Here is an 18,285-nt window from a genome sequence, read left to right as displayed (position 1 = left end):
GCAGTGGTCATGTTTATCATTAGCTTTATTTAAAGTAAGTTCTACAGGATAAATTTCTTTAGTATACATACTGAAGTCGTCATTATTTAGAGCCAATATATCATCCAAATATCTAAAAGTATTGTTAAATTTTTGTATCAAATGTTGTTTTGATGGGTCTTTGCTAATTTTAGTCATAAATTGTAACTCATAACAATACAAAAACAGGTCCGCAATAAGTGGTGCACAGTTAGTCCCCATTGGAATTCCAATAACTTGACGATATACGGAATCTCCAAAGCGAACAAAAATGTTATCAAGTAAAAATTCAAGTGCATAAATCGTATCAAAGCATGTCCAATTGACATAGTTCTTTTGTTTATTGCTACTAAAAAATGATCTAAAAGAGTTTGAACATATGTACTCGCATTCCGACTTTTTAAATGCCCAGTTAATTAGGGATGTGAATTTTTTCTTAATAAGAATATGAGGCAAAGTGGTATATAGGGTAGAAAAATCAAAACTTTGAACAGATTCAAAATCACCAATATATGCATGCAATTTATCAAGTACTTCCAATGAGTTTTTGACACTCCAAAAGTAATTAATTCCACTATTTTCAAAGGCCTTATTTGAACAATTTATTATCAGGTTTTTTATTGTACCAAGTGTACTAGTAAGTAAAACAGACAATTTAGTAGTTGAACAATGGCTGGAAGATGAAATAAATCTATATTTGTAAGGTTTTTTGTGCAGCTTCGGAAGCCAGTACATAGTTGGGACTTTCATTGTGTTTGGTTCTGCTTGTAAAGAAGTAGCTAAAAGTTTATGTTTGTTACAGATGTCGTTTTCTGAAAATGAAGTCAGTTGGAATGTTGGTGAATTCGTGATTTCCTTTTGCAGAACCTCTATATAAAATTTACGTCAAACAATAATGGTTTATTCGCAGCTTTATCAGCCGGGACAAAAACAAATTCCTTGGCTAGTTCTGTTAGTTTATTTTTGATACGCGAAATAGGGTTTTTATAGTTTTTGTTGAGGGTAAAATGTTCTTTAAAATGTGTATTCGAATATCAACTATCTTCATTACTGAATTAAAAAAAGAGTCCAAAGATTTTTTGTCAGCTTTTTCCCGTTTTACCCATTTCAAACAGTAGGCGCGGAGTGAGTCGTTGATGATATTACGACACTCATTCCAGTTAATAGTTGACGGGGGACGATATTTAGGTCCTTTACTGAGGAATGATTTTAACTCGCGGTCGCGAACGATGTTAAGGTCTCCTGTTATAACATGGGAAATTGGTCCATAGGTGTATTCTGAATTACTGCAATTACACGACATAGGTGTATTTTCAGTGATATTTACATCTTTACACAATTGGCTATAATTAAACACATATTTTCGGGTAGATTTCTTGTAAATATAACAAATGAGAGGGAGTTCAGTATTATCAAAATATGACTAGGTTCCACTTGTCGTACGCACAGTCAAATCTTCATTTCGAGTTATCTAACACGTTTTACTTGCCGTTAGCAGCGCGACATGTGTCCCTTGTGGAGCAAAAACTGCTTAAGCTTCGAATCACCTCAGTTCACGTCCGGTTGTTGGTCGAATCACCTCAGTTCACGTCCGGTTGTTGGTCGAATCACCTCAGTTCACGTCCGGTTATTGGTCGATTTCGTGTTGCTTAATCATTTTCTGAAAAGGTTTTTTTTTAACTTGTTTGTTTTTTCGGAATTGTTGGTTTATTCGTTTTGGCCGTTATTTGGGGTTTTTTTTATCTGCTTCTCTTTGGTTTATATTTTTATTCAGAACCCTTCTAGGCATCCTCTCTTTTATTTATAATCAGTAAGAATCGTCTCAAACAGGGCAATTTAACCCTTAAAATTGCAATATTAGAGTTGTGTATTTACTTTGTCTGCAGTAATAACAATCATTGATAACCTGTAAATATATTTCATCGTTTTGAGGTTTGACTAGCCATAAAACCAGGTTCAACCCTTCATGTTTCTTAAAATGTCCTGTAACAAGTCACGAATATAGCAGTTGTTATCTAATAGTTCGTTTCTATGTATGTTGCATTGTCGTTTGTTTTTGTTGCACTCCGGTGTTTTGCTGTTTCGTTGTTTTCCTCTTATAGTTGATGCGTTTCCTTCGGTTTCAGTTTGTATCGCGGATTTGTTTTTCTCTCAACCGATTTATGTCTTTTGAACAGCGGTATACTACTGTTGTCTTTATTTGAAATGAAAATGCAGTATATTGTTCCAGTCTATTCATCACACAGGTAAACAAAGTTTTTTTTTATTTAAGGGGTTTAGAATTTTCATTGAAAATATATTGTAGGTAAATGCACACTCAAAGTGTTGAATTTCAATATTGACTAAAAGATACATTTTCGAAATTTTCACACAGAAAAGAAGCAAGAAACCAATAAGTAAATAATAACATCATGCCTAAAAGAAAAAAGAAAAAGCAAACCCACAAAAACAACACAGCCCAAACATCAAATCACAGAAAGCAACAAAAAAATGAGAGAAGGATATCGAAGAACTAACTTTCCCTCAAACTGTCAACCATTTCATGCTCATCAGTGGAACGCGTCTTGTGGTTCATGTTAAGAAAAAAACTGGTGGTTATCAAAAATAAACGAGGGATGAAAGAAGGAATTGTGGCGACACCAAGTAGGACACATACTTTGTACATGTAATCTGTAACTCGCAGTTTCGTTAACGGTAAACTTAAATATAAGACGAAGATCTTCAAATGACCTATTGTAAGAATCCAGAGATTTTTTTAACAGAATGATTAGGTCCTTCCATACCAAGATATATGTATCAATTTTGACCATTTTATCTTCTTGAGTTCCAAAAAAATACTTCTCATACAATTGTGTGCTTACAATTAGGAAAAATGAAGAATGAATAAAATGTTCGAGTATATATGGCTCATTACCTTCCTTACAAAACAATTATCATAATTTCCGGATATTTATGGGGAAACATTGTTCGATAATCTGAATTCAAGGATACGAAGTGGGAAGGGGGTGGAGGCGGATTAAGATGAGGGCAGGGGGAATATACTGTAAAAAATTTGACTGTTATTTTGATAAGCATGTACTAGAAGATTATTCCAGAAACGTGGAACACAGTATCAAACAGGGACTTTATATTATTACCATTTGGTCGGTTTCGTGGCTGTTGACTTTGACTCCAAAGAATAATATCCGTAACCCTAAATCTGCATCCGCGTTATTTAAATGATACAATATACAGGACACAATGGAATTTTTAATCTTCAGGTAAAGTTGACCATAGACGATTTTAGGTGTTCTTGTTAGCCCAGTTTGGAGAAAGTAACAACCAATAAGTTATTTTTAAGTTGATACTTATATGTATTTATCTTCCTGAAACTTTTCTTGAGTAAACCTGTTATTATGCCAGACACCCTGTGTCAGGTGTCCTGGTATATTTAGTTTATATTTGACTCAGGAGGTCTAAATGTTCAACCCCGCTAAGGTGTTCTTGTTTTATGGTTATTTTTTGTATCATTGTCTTCGATTTTGATTATGTGCTTTGTCTATAGACTACCTACATACTACCTGGTGTTTTCTTTTGTTGACATTGTTTTATATTATATAGTGATTAAGATTATAGCACAAGGTTAACTGCTGTCCCCCAATTTATTGACATTTTTACCTATCATGTCTGTTTGTTTTGCTCACACATTGTTGTCAATATAATGGAATTTCATACGAATGTCATATAAGTGAGAGGTTCCGCTAGCTTTAAAACCTGGCTTGTTTCACTATTTTCTGCATAAAGGAATACTTTATCCCAGTCAAAAATATGACAGTGGTTTTCCATTCGTTTGAAGTGTTTGAGCTTTTGATTTGTAGTTTGATGAGGGAATTTCCATTTTGAATTTTCCTTGGAGTTCTTTTTTTGTTTGTTGTTATCTTCTTTTTAAGTGGTATCGACCCATGTTAAATTACCCTTAAATGTTTAAAGTTAAGGTGCCAATTATGTTGCATATGACATATGTTGTATATTCTGGATTGAAAATATTTTTGTACATGAGACATTAAAGTAAATAAAAGGACGTACAATCTTTCCCTTTTTTATCCATGCACTCTAGTGTATATTCCGTACCAGCATGTCATCAAGCCAAAACTGTGTAATCATCTACACTAGTTCTGCTTTGAGAATGAATATAAAGTGGTAAATGGATGAACATGTTTGCCTCTACATCAAACAGGCTTAACTAAACGTAGTTGATATTCATGGACTGCTTCATTCGGAGTTCATGCAGTCTGAGATATAAGCATATCGTTTATACAATGTCATTTTTTTAAATGTGTGGCAATTTTCCAATACAACATAGCTAATGATACTGCAAAGAATTAGTTTGTATAATTGCACATGAGACAACACTCCATATGAGACCAAATGACGTAATATAACTAGTATATGGGTATAAAATATATGTAATCTGATATTCTTTGCATAGCACAAATACAATGTAAAAATACAATTAACAAAAAAAGCTATACGTCAATTAGTCATGTACCACCAAATTTATACATAGATGGAGATGATATGTAAAATGCTTATATTAATTACTACACACATTTCAACTTGATGAAACATAAATAAATATAGACAATATTTAGAATCATTTTCATAGTATTTGATTTAGGCATTTAGTACCTCTGACGATCCCATAGTTTAAATTCTACAATACGTACGATATGACAAGTGGGCGTTAAAGACGAACGTTCCCCGAATCCGACCCATTCATTGATAACCTGGGCGCACCAAGAAATTGTCTGTTATGAAAATGATTCTACTGCATCCATGTTTGTAAAATTACAACTGTAAATATTCATCTTTATAAAAGTTATCTATGTTGTCCATTTATATATTCTGCATCAATGATTTTTGTTCTTAATCAAAATAACCGAGTGCAAATGTTCGAGATTATCTGAAATAAACATATGTATTAAAAATCTGGAATGCATTTCAAACTGGACTATATGGCTGAACTGAAGATGTACGTAACATATTTCCAGGTTAATGAGATTTATAATTATAGCCTTTTGATTATACAGTTACATCATCCATGGGTTCTGATGAAGTAAAAACAATTCCTTCGTCTCTTTGAATTGGACGAAAACATGCTTGTTCACGACGTTGGTTATATGAATCATTACTGTCATAAGTATTCCTTGGTGACATTTGAGTATTATAGCCTTGATTATGTCTCGACTCAGGGTTGCCATAACCTGGAGAGATTCGTGAATCATCAGTCGGTCTGCCATTTGTCTGTTTATAGGCAGGGGGTTGACTGGGTTCAACAGAAGGCCTTTCCCCATGTCTATAATTTGGGGACCGTCTTTGGTCGTTGTTTGATGGATGTTGATAATTTGGAGAATGTGTGGCATCATTAAAAGATCTATCCGGAAAGTTTTGGTCCTGGCGATATCCTGGAGAAAGTCTTGTATCATCTATCACCTGTCTTGTGTTATGTGGTTGGTTATTTCTTCCATAATCATGTGCAGACCTATCTTGGGCTGATGGCAGATATCGTGGAGAAAGGTGAACTTCGTTCTCTGAGTATTGATGTTGACGTTTTGGTGTTTGTGAATTGTATTTGTCACTTGGACGGGATGGTTCAAATCTAGGAGACGGTAATTGACCAGTTTTATAACTTGGATTATTATATCCAGGTGTTAAGGACATGCTTTGACCATCATAACCACCTCGTTCTGCAGGCTGATTAGTCCTTGTAACATTTTGCGTTTTATATGTATCTGGTTCATATTTCGAAGATGGCAATGGACTTTCCTGGTCGTCGGTTTGATCATTAGTTTGGCGCCCACGACGACCTGTCTGTCTTTGTTTACGAGGCTGTGGTACAGGATTCTGAGAAACTGCGTTGCTATTACTATTATTATATTCATCGTATCTGTGCCCAGGATTAGCGTAGCGATTATCGTCACGGACTTGTAAGTCAGCAGGACGATGTTCCTTATAAAATGCATCACTATTATAGTCACCATGTGATCTTTTATCAGGAGAGGTATTAGTTTTTCTTTGGTCAGGATGTGCGTATTGAGAATTATTAACGGAATATTTAGTAGTCTGACCAGACACGACGGCGTTGTCACCTGCAGATAAATTATAGTATTCTGAATTCTGTCTGTCAAAACCAGTTTTTCCAACATCGTCAAAGGCTAAATTAACTTGTCCAACACTAACGTCAGTATCCTTTGGTGAAAATGCTACAGTGTCTTTCGTTTCTTCTGAATTCTTACCTCGTCTGCCAGACATACGTCTTATACTTCTTCTAACAAATTCTCGAGCAATAGCTGCAGAAAAATAAAATAAAAATTTATATCATCTCTAGCTAGCTATACAAAAACAATCCACAATTTTCTACATACGAAAACGCCTGTACCAAGTCAGGAATTTGACAATTGTTATCCATTCGTTTGATATGTTTGGGCTTTTGATTTGGCCATTTGATGAAAGGGGCACTAGCTACGAGATATATAAAAAATATAATATATTATTATTTTTGCTCAATCATTAATGAAATGCAAATAGCGAAATAATAATTAGCTTTTATCAGCCAGTACGGTTCAATTTTGTCAAAATAAGCTAAAAAAAACCCAATGATTATGAATTATTCACTTGCAAGTGAATAATTTGACCTCATTTAATCCGTATTCATGTAAACTTTAATTTAACCCTTTACCTTGAGATGGATAACACTTGAAGTGTATGTGTAAAGTTATTAAGAGGAAATGAATGTCAACATTGAACGTGAAACAAAGGTAAATCATTTGATTGACTGATTCGATCCACAAACATTCCTGGTTCGATCCACAAACAATCATTCTTATACATTGTTATAAATCAAATATGAGAATTTGATTAAAATCGGTGAACATGAATTTGACAGCTAGTGCCCCTTTAAATACTTTCCGTTTTGAATTTTCCTCGGTGTACAGTATTTGTGTTACTTTACTCTTTTTTTTCTCTATGTTGATGTTGCCTCTATTGCTTTTAGTTTTAGTTCCTATTTCGTTTCTACTTCGAATTATGCGGTCCTTAAATCGCATAATTGGGCCGATTATTTGAAGTTTTGACTACAGGTGACCAGCATCGCACGAACAGTTAACTTATGATGTTGCTATTTAACTGACGAAATAATATGTTATTCGATTTGGTTTTCTATTTGATGAAAATGATTGTATATACCGGTACAATGTATTTGGTAAGTAAAAATAGCAGTATTAAAACTACTAAAAACGTATACATGCCCTTTAAATATGTAACATTGTTTAACCTTTTACATATATTTTTAAGCAAGTATATGATATTTTTCAAGACTTACTATATTGCTTTACAGTTGCTTCATGTCCATAAGCTCCTGGACTGTTGAACAGGTAAATGATGTATGCTATCACACATCCAATTATTACAACCAGTGGGATACAAAGACCGATGGCAACTTTAGCACCTATATTTAAACCTGTTTCTTTGGGTACAGGTCTAGTAACTACAAAATTATAAACATCATTATTATTCAATCAAATAACGTTTATTTACCGACCAGTGAACATCAAAATATCACATGGAATTTTCTGAGAAGGGTAGAACGAGACCTGTTCACTTTAATGCTCATAAATACAATTACAAAGGTACTATTATGTTCTCTCTTCACTTGTTTCATTGGTATTAAAAATAAAAGAACAGTATCCATCTCAGACACACATAAAATCAGTTAATTCCTATTTACGTTTTTTTCTCTATCTTTCAAAAAAGTTTTTTTTCTCAAAATAAAGTGCTAGTTCGTTTGAATACTTAAATTGATTGACATAGAAATGATGCTTTTATCTCAAATTATACTTTGCCTTTTACTGAAATTAACTATCATGATTGTAATAAGGATGTGAACCAAGTGACCATGTATTAAACTGTTCATCACATTGTTCTAAGGAACTGCAAATAATAGATTTCTTATTATCAGGTTACGTGTCAACATGGTATGCCATGTAACACAGTTTCAGATTCATCAGTTATCAACTTTATGTTTACCAAATACTTATATTTACTTAATTTAATGACCATGTATCAACATTCAATTTTAAATACTAAAAGTAGGGGTACCACAGTTCTATTTGGTTTAAAAAAATATATAGAATGTATTTACCTTGACAACGTTGACCAGTGTAGTCTGGCGTACACTGACAGGTGTAAGACATGTCTCCCTCTTTACAGACTCCATAATTCAAGCATGGAGACGAAGCACATTGTAGGGTAGCTGTAAAATAATGATTTACATCTTTAGAATTATAACATTGTCATTGCATTATTCTTAATGCGGTGGTTTTGATAATAAGATTCGGTAGTATGATGATTAAAGTCTTATTAAGATTAACTTAGCTGTATTTGGTAAAACCTTTCGGATATTTGTGTCGTCAATGCTCTTCAACTTTGTACTTTATTTTGCTTTTTCAACGTTTTATTATTTGAGCGTCACAGATGAGTCTTTTGTAGACGAAACGCGCGTCTAGTATACAAACTTTAAATCCTGATATCTTTGATGAGTTTATTTAAATCATAATGTATAAGACATGAACATATTTTTTCATTTAACGCATTGCAAGCCATTATAAAATAAAATGTGTAATACACAATACTGTCTGAATATTCATTAACATAGTTGCATTGTAAGCGTATATTTGTTCTGCCTAACAGAAGTTCAACTAAAAATTTTGTAATAAACAAATGTCATAATATCTGTTCCTGTTTGGACAAATATTCTATACCATTTATTCCGTAAGGAACATATACTGTAATATTTATTCAAGTGGAATTCCAGAATATTTTTTTCCTTTTGGAACTTATATCATCAAGCAACTTTTATTTCGTGACAACATTACTGGTAGTTTCGATCTTTTTATGTTTAAAACCACTGATCTCTTCTTTTATAAATCTCCCATATATATTGAATAAACACTTACTATTTTCACATTTGGCTCCTATGTAATTCTGTGGACATTTACATGCAACAATAGTTTCAGAATCTAAATGTATAGCTTCATCATTGATTAATTCACCATTGATGAAGACTCGACCATCGGTACCTATGTGACTGCTATTTATTTCATGACATTTCCCTTGGTATGTACATGGACACTGGTCTGTAGACAAAATTAATAATTAAAATGCATGTTTTTTTATTTGTTCCACAAAGGTACATCTTACTGATATAGTTGATAGTTTGAATATTTTGATATGCGCGTCACTGATGAGTCTTATGTAGGCGAAACACGCGTCTGGCGTACTAAATTATAATCCTGGTACCTTTGATAACTATTGAACTTATATCAAGTCAATTTAAAATAAAGAGATGGTGTATGAATGCCAATGAGACAATTATCCATCAAAGTTCAAATCAAGTGGATGTCAGAAATTAAAGGCAACCACACCATCAACAATGAGAAAATTCCATACCGTATAATCGGCTATAAAAGACCCTTACATGAAAAGTATGAAATCAATTCTTTATGATATTATTGAGTTTACTTTCTAAGATGGTTCTTTGTTTTAGATTTAACACTGCTGTGACATGAAGATGTATATATTCTTAAACTGGGAAAACATCTTTTGGGGTATTTTATCAGTTTATAATGGTTTTTAAATTAATTGTTCTATTCGTCTATTGATAATGATATTTGCAAAATTAATTCAATGTGTAGGTTCTGAAAAGCAGGTTGGTCGAAATGAATGCAAAATATCAATCCTGTCACTGAAACAAGTAAATTGGATAGACTCATCAATGCTCTCGTGTGAAAGACCACCTACGGTACCCTAAGAGAGCTTCTGATTAGTTCCTTTTATACTGTCCATTTTTAACTGAGAATGTATTACGGCTATAGGATAAATATGAAACTTACATTGGCACGAGTGTCCATAGATTTCATCACCGCACTGGCAGTGATATCCATTTATATGTGCGGTACAAGTACCTCCAAACTGGCAAGAGTTTACTACACAGTCATCTTAAAATGAAAACAATTTCATTTCTTTTTTTTATTTTGACAATGAACAGAAATGCTTTATTCGGATTTTAACCCGGCATTGGCTGGTTATCCATAAGATTTGATATAGACATTTATTATCAGATAGTCTCTATATAAAAGATTCATTAGTATCTTTCAAGGCTGTGTCCGTATCTGCATGTTGTTTTAAGCATATGTCTCTTAATGCCTACATGCCGAACAATTGCACAATCATCTCTAACCATATTACATATGAACAAGAATCAAAATGAGCAGAGCAATTGTTTTACAAGACGATTAAACCAAAGTGACTGCTATACATAACTTGTGACGAATTAACATTCACTATTCCTTTATTGTTTTACAAATGATTGGGGAAAAACAAAACAAAAATTTGTTTCAAATTAATCCATGCTGGTCGTGTTCATAGCTTAAAGATTATTATCAAACAATATGTTTATGAACATACCTACGAATACAACAAATGAGTCAGCTACTGCAAAATCTAGAAAATATAAGAAAAGTAATAATTAATACTGTTTGTAACAAACATAGAGATTTGATAAGAGATAACAGTAGTTTTACCGATGTCTAAAACTCTTAATGTTCATAAATGTTTCTCGTTTCTCGTTTTTTATTATATAGATTAGACCGTTGGTTTTCCCGTTTGAATGGTTTTACACTAGTAATTTCGTGGCCCTTTATAGCTTGATGTTCGGTGTGAGCCAAGGCTCTGTGTCGAAGGCCGTACATTGACCTATAATGGTTTACTCTTATAAATTGTTATTTGGATGGAGAGTTGTCTCATTGGCATTCATACCACATCTTCCTATATCTATAAAGTCAGAGGGTCACACCATATCTTGAACTTCATTAATCAGAGATTTAATATAAATCCTACTTAATGTCAAAACACATTTTTTTTTTGGATATATAACAAACTAAAGTGATAACCGAACTCCTCTTTTTCTTAAGCAATATTAGTTGTTGTTATCTTACCACGTTACACCATCTCACACATTTTCTGTTTGGACCCTTGTATTATAATCAACATGTACAATACAAGTTTAGATTAAGAATTACTGATATATACTACAAGAATAGATGTTCATAACAATGGTGTTCACAAAAACCGATGCATTAATTTATGCCAACTTTTGCAAGAAGCAATCAATTTGAATTTCGTTTTGGAGGATTGACAAGTTCCCTCTTAGCTTTTTATTTACATCTGATATCTAATTCTTGTACGGTTTTAATACCTTTTAAAATCATACTGTTGGCATTGTGTGAGTATAAGAAGTATGGTGTATTAGCAGTTTGATTTCCGCAATGTCTTATTATGTTTTTGTCTATTGTTGTGAACCATCCGTTAGCGATGTCACAGTCAATTGATTCAGCTTTAAATGCCTGAAACGTTCCTGTTCCGTACGACCTGTAGATAAAACATGCTTATTTTTAAATTAACATCATTTGCAAGAATCCTAAATATTCAAGACAATTTCATAAAAAGTTAATGAACTTATTTAACATTGCTTTATATAACTGAAACCACATTTCGTTCAAATACAATAAAAAGCAGCAGGATTGCCAGTGACACAACTATCCACCATACGCTTAAGCATCTACAGACATATTAAGGGACTTTCCGTTTTCAATTTTCCTCGGAGTTCAGTTTATTTGTGTTTTTATTTTGTACTTTAATACAGCCTTGCTTTCACAATGAACAAAATGGATTCATACCATAAGGCCATTGATCCTTCAAATAGGAAAATTCAAATGACTCATTTATGTCAATGTGTGTGAATGACATGGGATATATTTTGGGTGTGAGCTATACAACATAAAATATATATATTTCCTAGATACAAATCAACATGCAGACATCGGATACGTTCAGGTATTTTACATCCAATCTGGTATCTGATCTTGCATGTCAGTAACTGCTAGCAGTTCTTTGCTAATGTATGTATCATTGGCATTTTGCTTAAGTTTCTTTTGTTATCTTTTCTGACATCAGACTCGGAATTCTTTTGAACTGAGTTTTACTGTGCGTGTTGTTGTGTATTTGTTTATTCTACATTGGATAGAGGTTTAGGGGAAGGTCGAGATCTCACAAAAACTGTTTAACCCCGCAGCATGTTTGCGCCTGTTCCAAGTCAGGAGCCTCTGACCTTAGTTAGTCTTGCATGTTTTTTTTTTAAATTTTGGTTAATTTATATGTTTTAGAGTTTAGTGTGATGTCCATTATCACTGAACTGGTACACATTTTGTTTGGGGGCCAGCTGAAGCACGACTCCGGTGTGGGATTTTCTGCTGTGTTGACGACCCATTGGTGTTGTCTGCTCTATGGTCGGGTTGTTGTCGCTTTGACACATTCCCCATTTACTTTCTCAATTTCATTCAACTGTTTTCTGCACTTTGGACCGGTTGTTGTCTCTTTGGCATATTCCCCATTTCTATTTTCAATTTGTTATACAAAAACAAATCAATATATAATTGAAACTCCGGTAAATCTCAGCAGTTTAACTAAGGTGACATGGTGATTAATATTTCCTTATGTTAGAAGTTAAAACTTACCCTTCTAAGCTAAAATGGTAGTTACTTGAAGAGGTAAGATCAGGGTATGTTGATTGTAATATAAGCTCATTGTTAAACCAGGTTGTTTTGTTCGTTTCAGTTCCATTGAAAACAACCATTACCACCTCCTTTCCACTGCTGTATAATCCGAGTTTCACCTTCAAATAAAATAGTTAAACTTTTATTGCTGTAATGTAAATTTTACATTTTATAAATCTAATCTAAAACTAAAGAAGGTGCTATTTTCATTACAAAAAAAGGATGACACAGGTTTTCAGTCTTTAGGTTCTAATGAATCCATGTTTGAAACTAATTTCGCTATGCGTTTTTGGATTATTAAGTTAGTAGACTGTCCATATATAAAATATTACCTCTAGTGTGCCAAGTTTAAAAGATTAGGAAAAACTTCGTACATTTATTATTTATTGTTCGGCAATGGACAGTTGCTTCTTAAATGCGTCTTTTCAAAATACGTGTAGTCCAAGATCGAAATTTTTCATTTTCATATTTTTCACATACATGTATATTCCGACGCATTTTATTTCAATCAATGACTAAACACAACTGTGTCCCGCCCTCCACTGAAGTATCTGCATTACAACAAAGTCAATGTAGGACTATCTTTGAGATATTATTGTGTTTCAGAAACACAAATGATGCCCCCTGCTGCAGAATCAAAGTGATGTTTTAAAATACACAGTTGTCTTGAGCACGGGGATATGGTTCATTGATGGGGTCCAGTTATACGGAAACACTATGCACCACTTATGCAAGTATATACTCAAAAATGACAAAGTTCAAATTGCGCGTTTGAAAAACGAAATTAAAAATATGTGTTGCTAAACTTTTTTTACTCAGCATATTTATAAAACGAAATATAAAGACTATCCAAAGCAAACTTTAAATGCATGATATTTCTGCTGTTGTATATTCGCCGCAAACCTTATATATCGCATCCCTGATGTTTTTTTGCAGTTGTATAAAGTAAAATCACAAAAATACTGAACTCAGAGGAAAATCAATTCGGAAAGTCCATAATCACATGGCAAAATCAAATAACAAAACGCATCAAAAATGAATGGACAAGAACTGTCATATTCCTGACTTGGTACAGGCATTTTCAAATGTAGAAAATGGTGGATTGAACCTGGTTTTATAGCTAGCTAAACCTCTCACTTGTATGACAGTCGCATCAAATTCCATTATATTGTCACCGATGCGTGAACAAAACAAACAGACACAATAGGTAAAAATGTCAAAAATAGGGGTACAGCAGTCAACATTGTGTTATCATCTTAATCACTATAAAAACAACAAATGTAATGAAGAAGCACAAAAAGGCATACATCAAATTAACATCCTCATTTTGATTATATTATACGATTTTATTTGTCTATGTAAAATGCACCCATCAAGGAAGGAGGGTTTTGAGTACTGGTGAAAATTGCGCGTTTGAAATTCGCACAGGTAGACATGAAATAATTTTGTCGTTCAAAGTATGACGGGATGCATAAATACAGTCACGCAAAATAGATATAACAAACACTGGCTTAACAGTTAAAGTAATAATAATAAATAAAATAATAGTGCGGTTCAAAGTATTACGGGATACATAAGTACAGAGGCACGTCAAATGTATATCACAAAAACAGTGGGTTAACGGTAAAAGTAATATTAATAAATAAAATAATTTTGTCATTCAAGGTATGACAAGATACATAGGTACAGAGTCACATTATGAAATAATTTTGTCGTTCAAAGTATGATGGGATACATAAGCACAGAGTTACGTCAAAAGGATATCTAAAAAAACAGACTTAACAGTAAAAGTAATATTAATAAAGACAAATAAAAGAATAATATAACACGTAATTAAGATGATAAACAACGTCAGTACGCAAAATCTATACTTCAAGACCATCGTGTATTATTTGTGAAGTTGATACGGAATATTTATCAACAAGTTCTGGGTACCTTCCGATGAACTTTTTTAGAAAAAGGACGAGACGTTCTTTTACATACCCCTGGTTCATCAACTTTCTGCTCAGACACTGGTGACGTTTTACAAAGTCTGAGTAGGAGCTGCAAGCTCTAGAATACCGAATAAGTTGTGAAATGTATATTCCATATGCAGGTGAAGTTGGTATATTGCTACTAAGGTGGGGGAAATTGATAATTTCAAAATCAAAATTATTATTATTACAATGTATATCTCCATTTTTCAATTTAAAATCTTACATATTTAATGGATTGACTCGTCCACTGGTTGACAATGCTTGACTTGTACGTAGGTTGATACGGTGCCATATATGTATGGGTTGCTGTGTGGAAACCAGATGGATTATCATTCACAACATCCGAACTATTCCATAGCTGGTACATTGAGTTTCCACTGTCCAATTTTCCCATTGAAACTTTGAATACAACACGCCATCCTAATATTAAAATATACATTCAAATTGGTTTTGGTTTCATATAATACTGGGACAGACTAGTCTACATATCTTTAGTTTTTAAATTTTGTTTGTTTGTATTTCTTTATTTATAATTGCTCTGTGAAAATAAGAATCACACAGAATTCTTAGCTTGCTTCTTTACACCTTAACATCATGTTAACTGTTTTCCTCAAGTAATATTACAGTTTTAGAAAAAATAAAAACGTGTACTTATAGGTTCCAGATCTAACCGAGCATGCAGGCATTTAGGGACAAGAGCTGTGAGACTTAAATTCATATGATGTATAAATAAATGTTTGTAATTGTCTTAAGGACAATACACAAAAACAGTTCTTCAAATATTTTAAATATTCAATTGGTTATTCAAATAAGCATCCTTCTGGCGCATTTTTTTAATAAATTCATAGATGTATTGTTTTATTGATAATTTATTATTATTTTTTTTATTGTTTATCTATTTCACTTGGTTATATAATAGATGTACAAGAACATTGGTCTTTCCGATATAATTCTACCTCTGATGTTGATGCATCTTTAACAAAATCATAAATGTAAAGGTAATGAAGTAGGGGATTGGTACTGGACTTAAACGGGGGGATTCAAATTTTTTTCTTCTTTTTGAAGAATTAGATACTCATGATAATAAATAGTAGGCATTTCTTTATCTATTTCACATCCTAAATCCTTACCATTAACTGTTATCGCCGTCAGCAGTAGTAATATCAACCTTCGAAATAACGAGCTCAACCTGAAATTTAAATATACCCTTTTAGAGCCCCATTTACCTGTAAAAACATAAGTTGTCTCCCGTTACAAGTATTTACCTGGGGGGATTGTTAGCTACTACACCTATAAAACTGTTGAAATGAAACGAAGATAAGGCGAAAATATAGAATTCTTACTAGAATAAAATAAATCAACATCCGAATACACTATTAATTCGATCTTATTCATTGTATGTTTAAATGAAAGAACAATTGGAATACATATTTATTGGCTTCCGGTATTTCAGGTTGCAGGCTATTTGTCTCTGTAATTTTGCCAGTAAACAGCTGGTAGAATCTAAGAATAACATATACAAAAGACAAAATGAAGAAAATTGAAATTGTTTTTGTTGACAGCAAACATTTATTGAATACGTAGATGTGTCAGTCACATACACATTAGCTTTATGAATCACACTGAAACTTATCAACAATGACGATAATTACGTAACGTACCTATTATTTTGAACCATGTTGGACTGCTGTCGGACTTATAGTCTACCAATTAATGTCCTATTTATGTGTTTGTTTTTCATAGCATTTCTGTAATTTGATTATATCTCCAACCAGAATATAATTTTTAGATAAACTTTACTTCACTACTGTCTCCGCCAAATTATTTATTGTTACCTGAGATAAACAACGAGGTACCTCAGGGGAAAACATATTTGATCTCTTTTATATATCTCTTATAATTTTTATAAGATTTTTTTAGAGAACTTAATTTTTTGTTTTTTTAATTTCTATTTTACCAGAAACATAATATATACTTATATATGTATCATGTTTTACATATAATAACTTTATAGGAGATGATTCAAATACATGTACTTATATATTTTAGAAATATTTTCAAATTATTCTTGACAAAACACTAAGGTTAACACTAAACTGAGAAATAATTTACATATTATTATTATTTTTGTGTGAATTTACACATTTATGGAATTTCCTTTTTTATTTATTCAGTTCCTTTCTGATTTTTTTTTTTTTTTTATCAAAACGCTTTTCAAAGTTATATCTTCAGGTAGAAGAGCGACAGTAAAATTTACTCCTGTAATAAGTGTTAATTCGTCAGCTGATGATGATATGTCTTCAGTTTGAAGGAGGAACAAAGTTCTTTTATATTTTATGTATCAAATTTCTGCAAAAACTTATTTCAGAAATAATCCTTTTATACCATGCTCTATTCTGATTTAAACATGGATATCATTATGTTTATCGGCAATGTATATGCATCCCGAGCGTAAGCGAGTTTTAAATTGTTTGATAATTTACTTGTATTCGAGCAACACCATCACATTAATGTTTATATTTATGACAGTGTATATCATTGAGAAAAAAAAATATTTGTTCCATCCGTAGTATTAGAGAGTGCCCCCCCCCCCCCCTAGGTTAGTCAGCGCCCCCCCCCCCCCTTATGAAAAGTTCTGGATCCGCCACTGTGTAATGTTTATGAAGTTGCTATTTGTTTAGAAGTAAGTTATGCAACCCATTCTACACTTTACGATCTTGGAGATTATGCAGAAATACACGATCTCATATCAGCAGAACTTGGGTACTTTGAAAATGCTTTCAGCATCTACGAACAGTTTCAACATAATTGTTTGTAATATAACGAGACGGGGTGCCTACATATTTGACTCCGGTGTCCTGTCTTATATTTTACTTATTGAAAATATACAACCTAATATGTATAAAGGTAAAGGAAACGAGTTTGATTCAAAAAACTTCCGTCCGCTAATCATCTTGAGTTGCCAAAATCATTTGAATTTCGAAAAAATCGTACTCGACAACTGATAGTCTAATAGTATTTGCTTTATATAAAAACGAAGATGTGCCACGGTATGATTGCCAATGAGACAACTTTTCACAAGAAATCAAATGACAGAAACTGACAACTAAAGGTCATCGTACGGCCTTCGACAATGAGCAAATTCCATAACACAGATTCAGCTATAAAAGGCCCCGAAATAACAAATGTAAAACATCCAAATGAATGAAAAACAAATATGTAAACACAGCAACAAACGGCAACCACTGAATTACAGGCTCCTGACTTGGTACAGGCACAAACATACAGAATGTGGCAGGTTTAAACATGTTAACGGGATCCCACCCCTAACATTGGATAGATTTGTAACAGTAAAACATAAGAACGGACTATAAAAATCAGTTGAAAAAGGCTGAACTCATCAGATGAATACAAATAGAAATACATCTTAACACGTGATCGTGGCCGGGAACTTGTACATCCCAACAACAAAGAGACAATAAGTGATGATCTGGTAATACTATCAGTTACTGAAAGCTAGTCGTGGCCAGGAACTTGTACATCCCAACAACAAAGAGACACTAAGTAATGATCTGGTAATACTATCAGTTACTGAAAGCTAATCGTGGCCGGGAACTTGTACATCCCAACAACAAAGAGAC

The 18,285-nt window shown here is 32.9% G+C and overlaps 1 protein-coding gene across 2 annotated transcripts; it reads right to left on the bottom strand.

Moving 5' to 3' along the window:
• Positions 1-4,447: 4,447 nt before the first annotated feature.
• On the bottom strand, positions 4,448-16,485 carry LOC143068234 (uncharacterized). Of its 2 annotated transcripts, XM_076242131.1 has the most exons (11): positions 16,306-16,485; positions 15,775-15,833; positions 14,868-15,064; positions 12,630-12,787; positions 11,312-11,484; positions 10,522-10,557; positions 9,948-10,052; positions 9,012-9,191; positions 8,198-8,308; positions 7,379-7,543; positions 4,448-6,347 (listed from the first exon to the last, which is right to left on the bottom strand). In XM_076242131.1, exons 1-11 carry the CDS (start codon positions 16,320-16,322, stop codon positions 5,080-5,082), a joined length of 2,469 nt encoding a protein of 822 aa, XP_076098246.1. In that variant the 5' UTR covers positions 16,323-16,485; the 3' UTR covers positions 4,448-5,079. The 2 variants fall into 2 exon arrangements, with proteins under 2 accessions (XP_076098246.1, XP_076098247.1); XM_076242132.1 differs by lacking the exon at positions 15,775-15,833.
• Positions 16,486-18,285: the final 1,800 nt, after the last annotated feature.

The sequence above is a fragment of the Mytilus galloprovincialis genome, chromosome 3 (genome assembly GCF_965363235.1).
Source record: "Mytilus galloprovincialis chromosome 3, xbMytGall1.hap1.1, whole genome shotgun sequence".
In the NCBI taxonomy this organism is placed as follows: Eukaryota; Metazoa; Mollusca; class Bivalvia; order Mytilida; family Mytilidae; genus Mytilus; species Mytilus galloprovincialis.
Note: the sequence above shows the minus strand (reverse complement) of the source record. Positions and strands in the feature narration are given on the sequence as shown.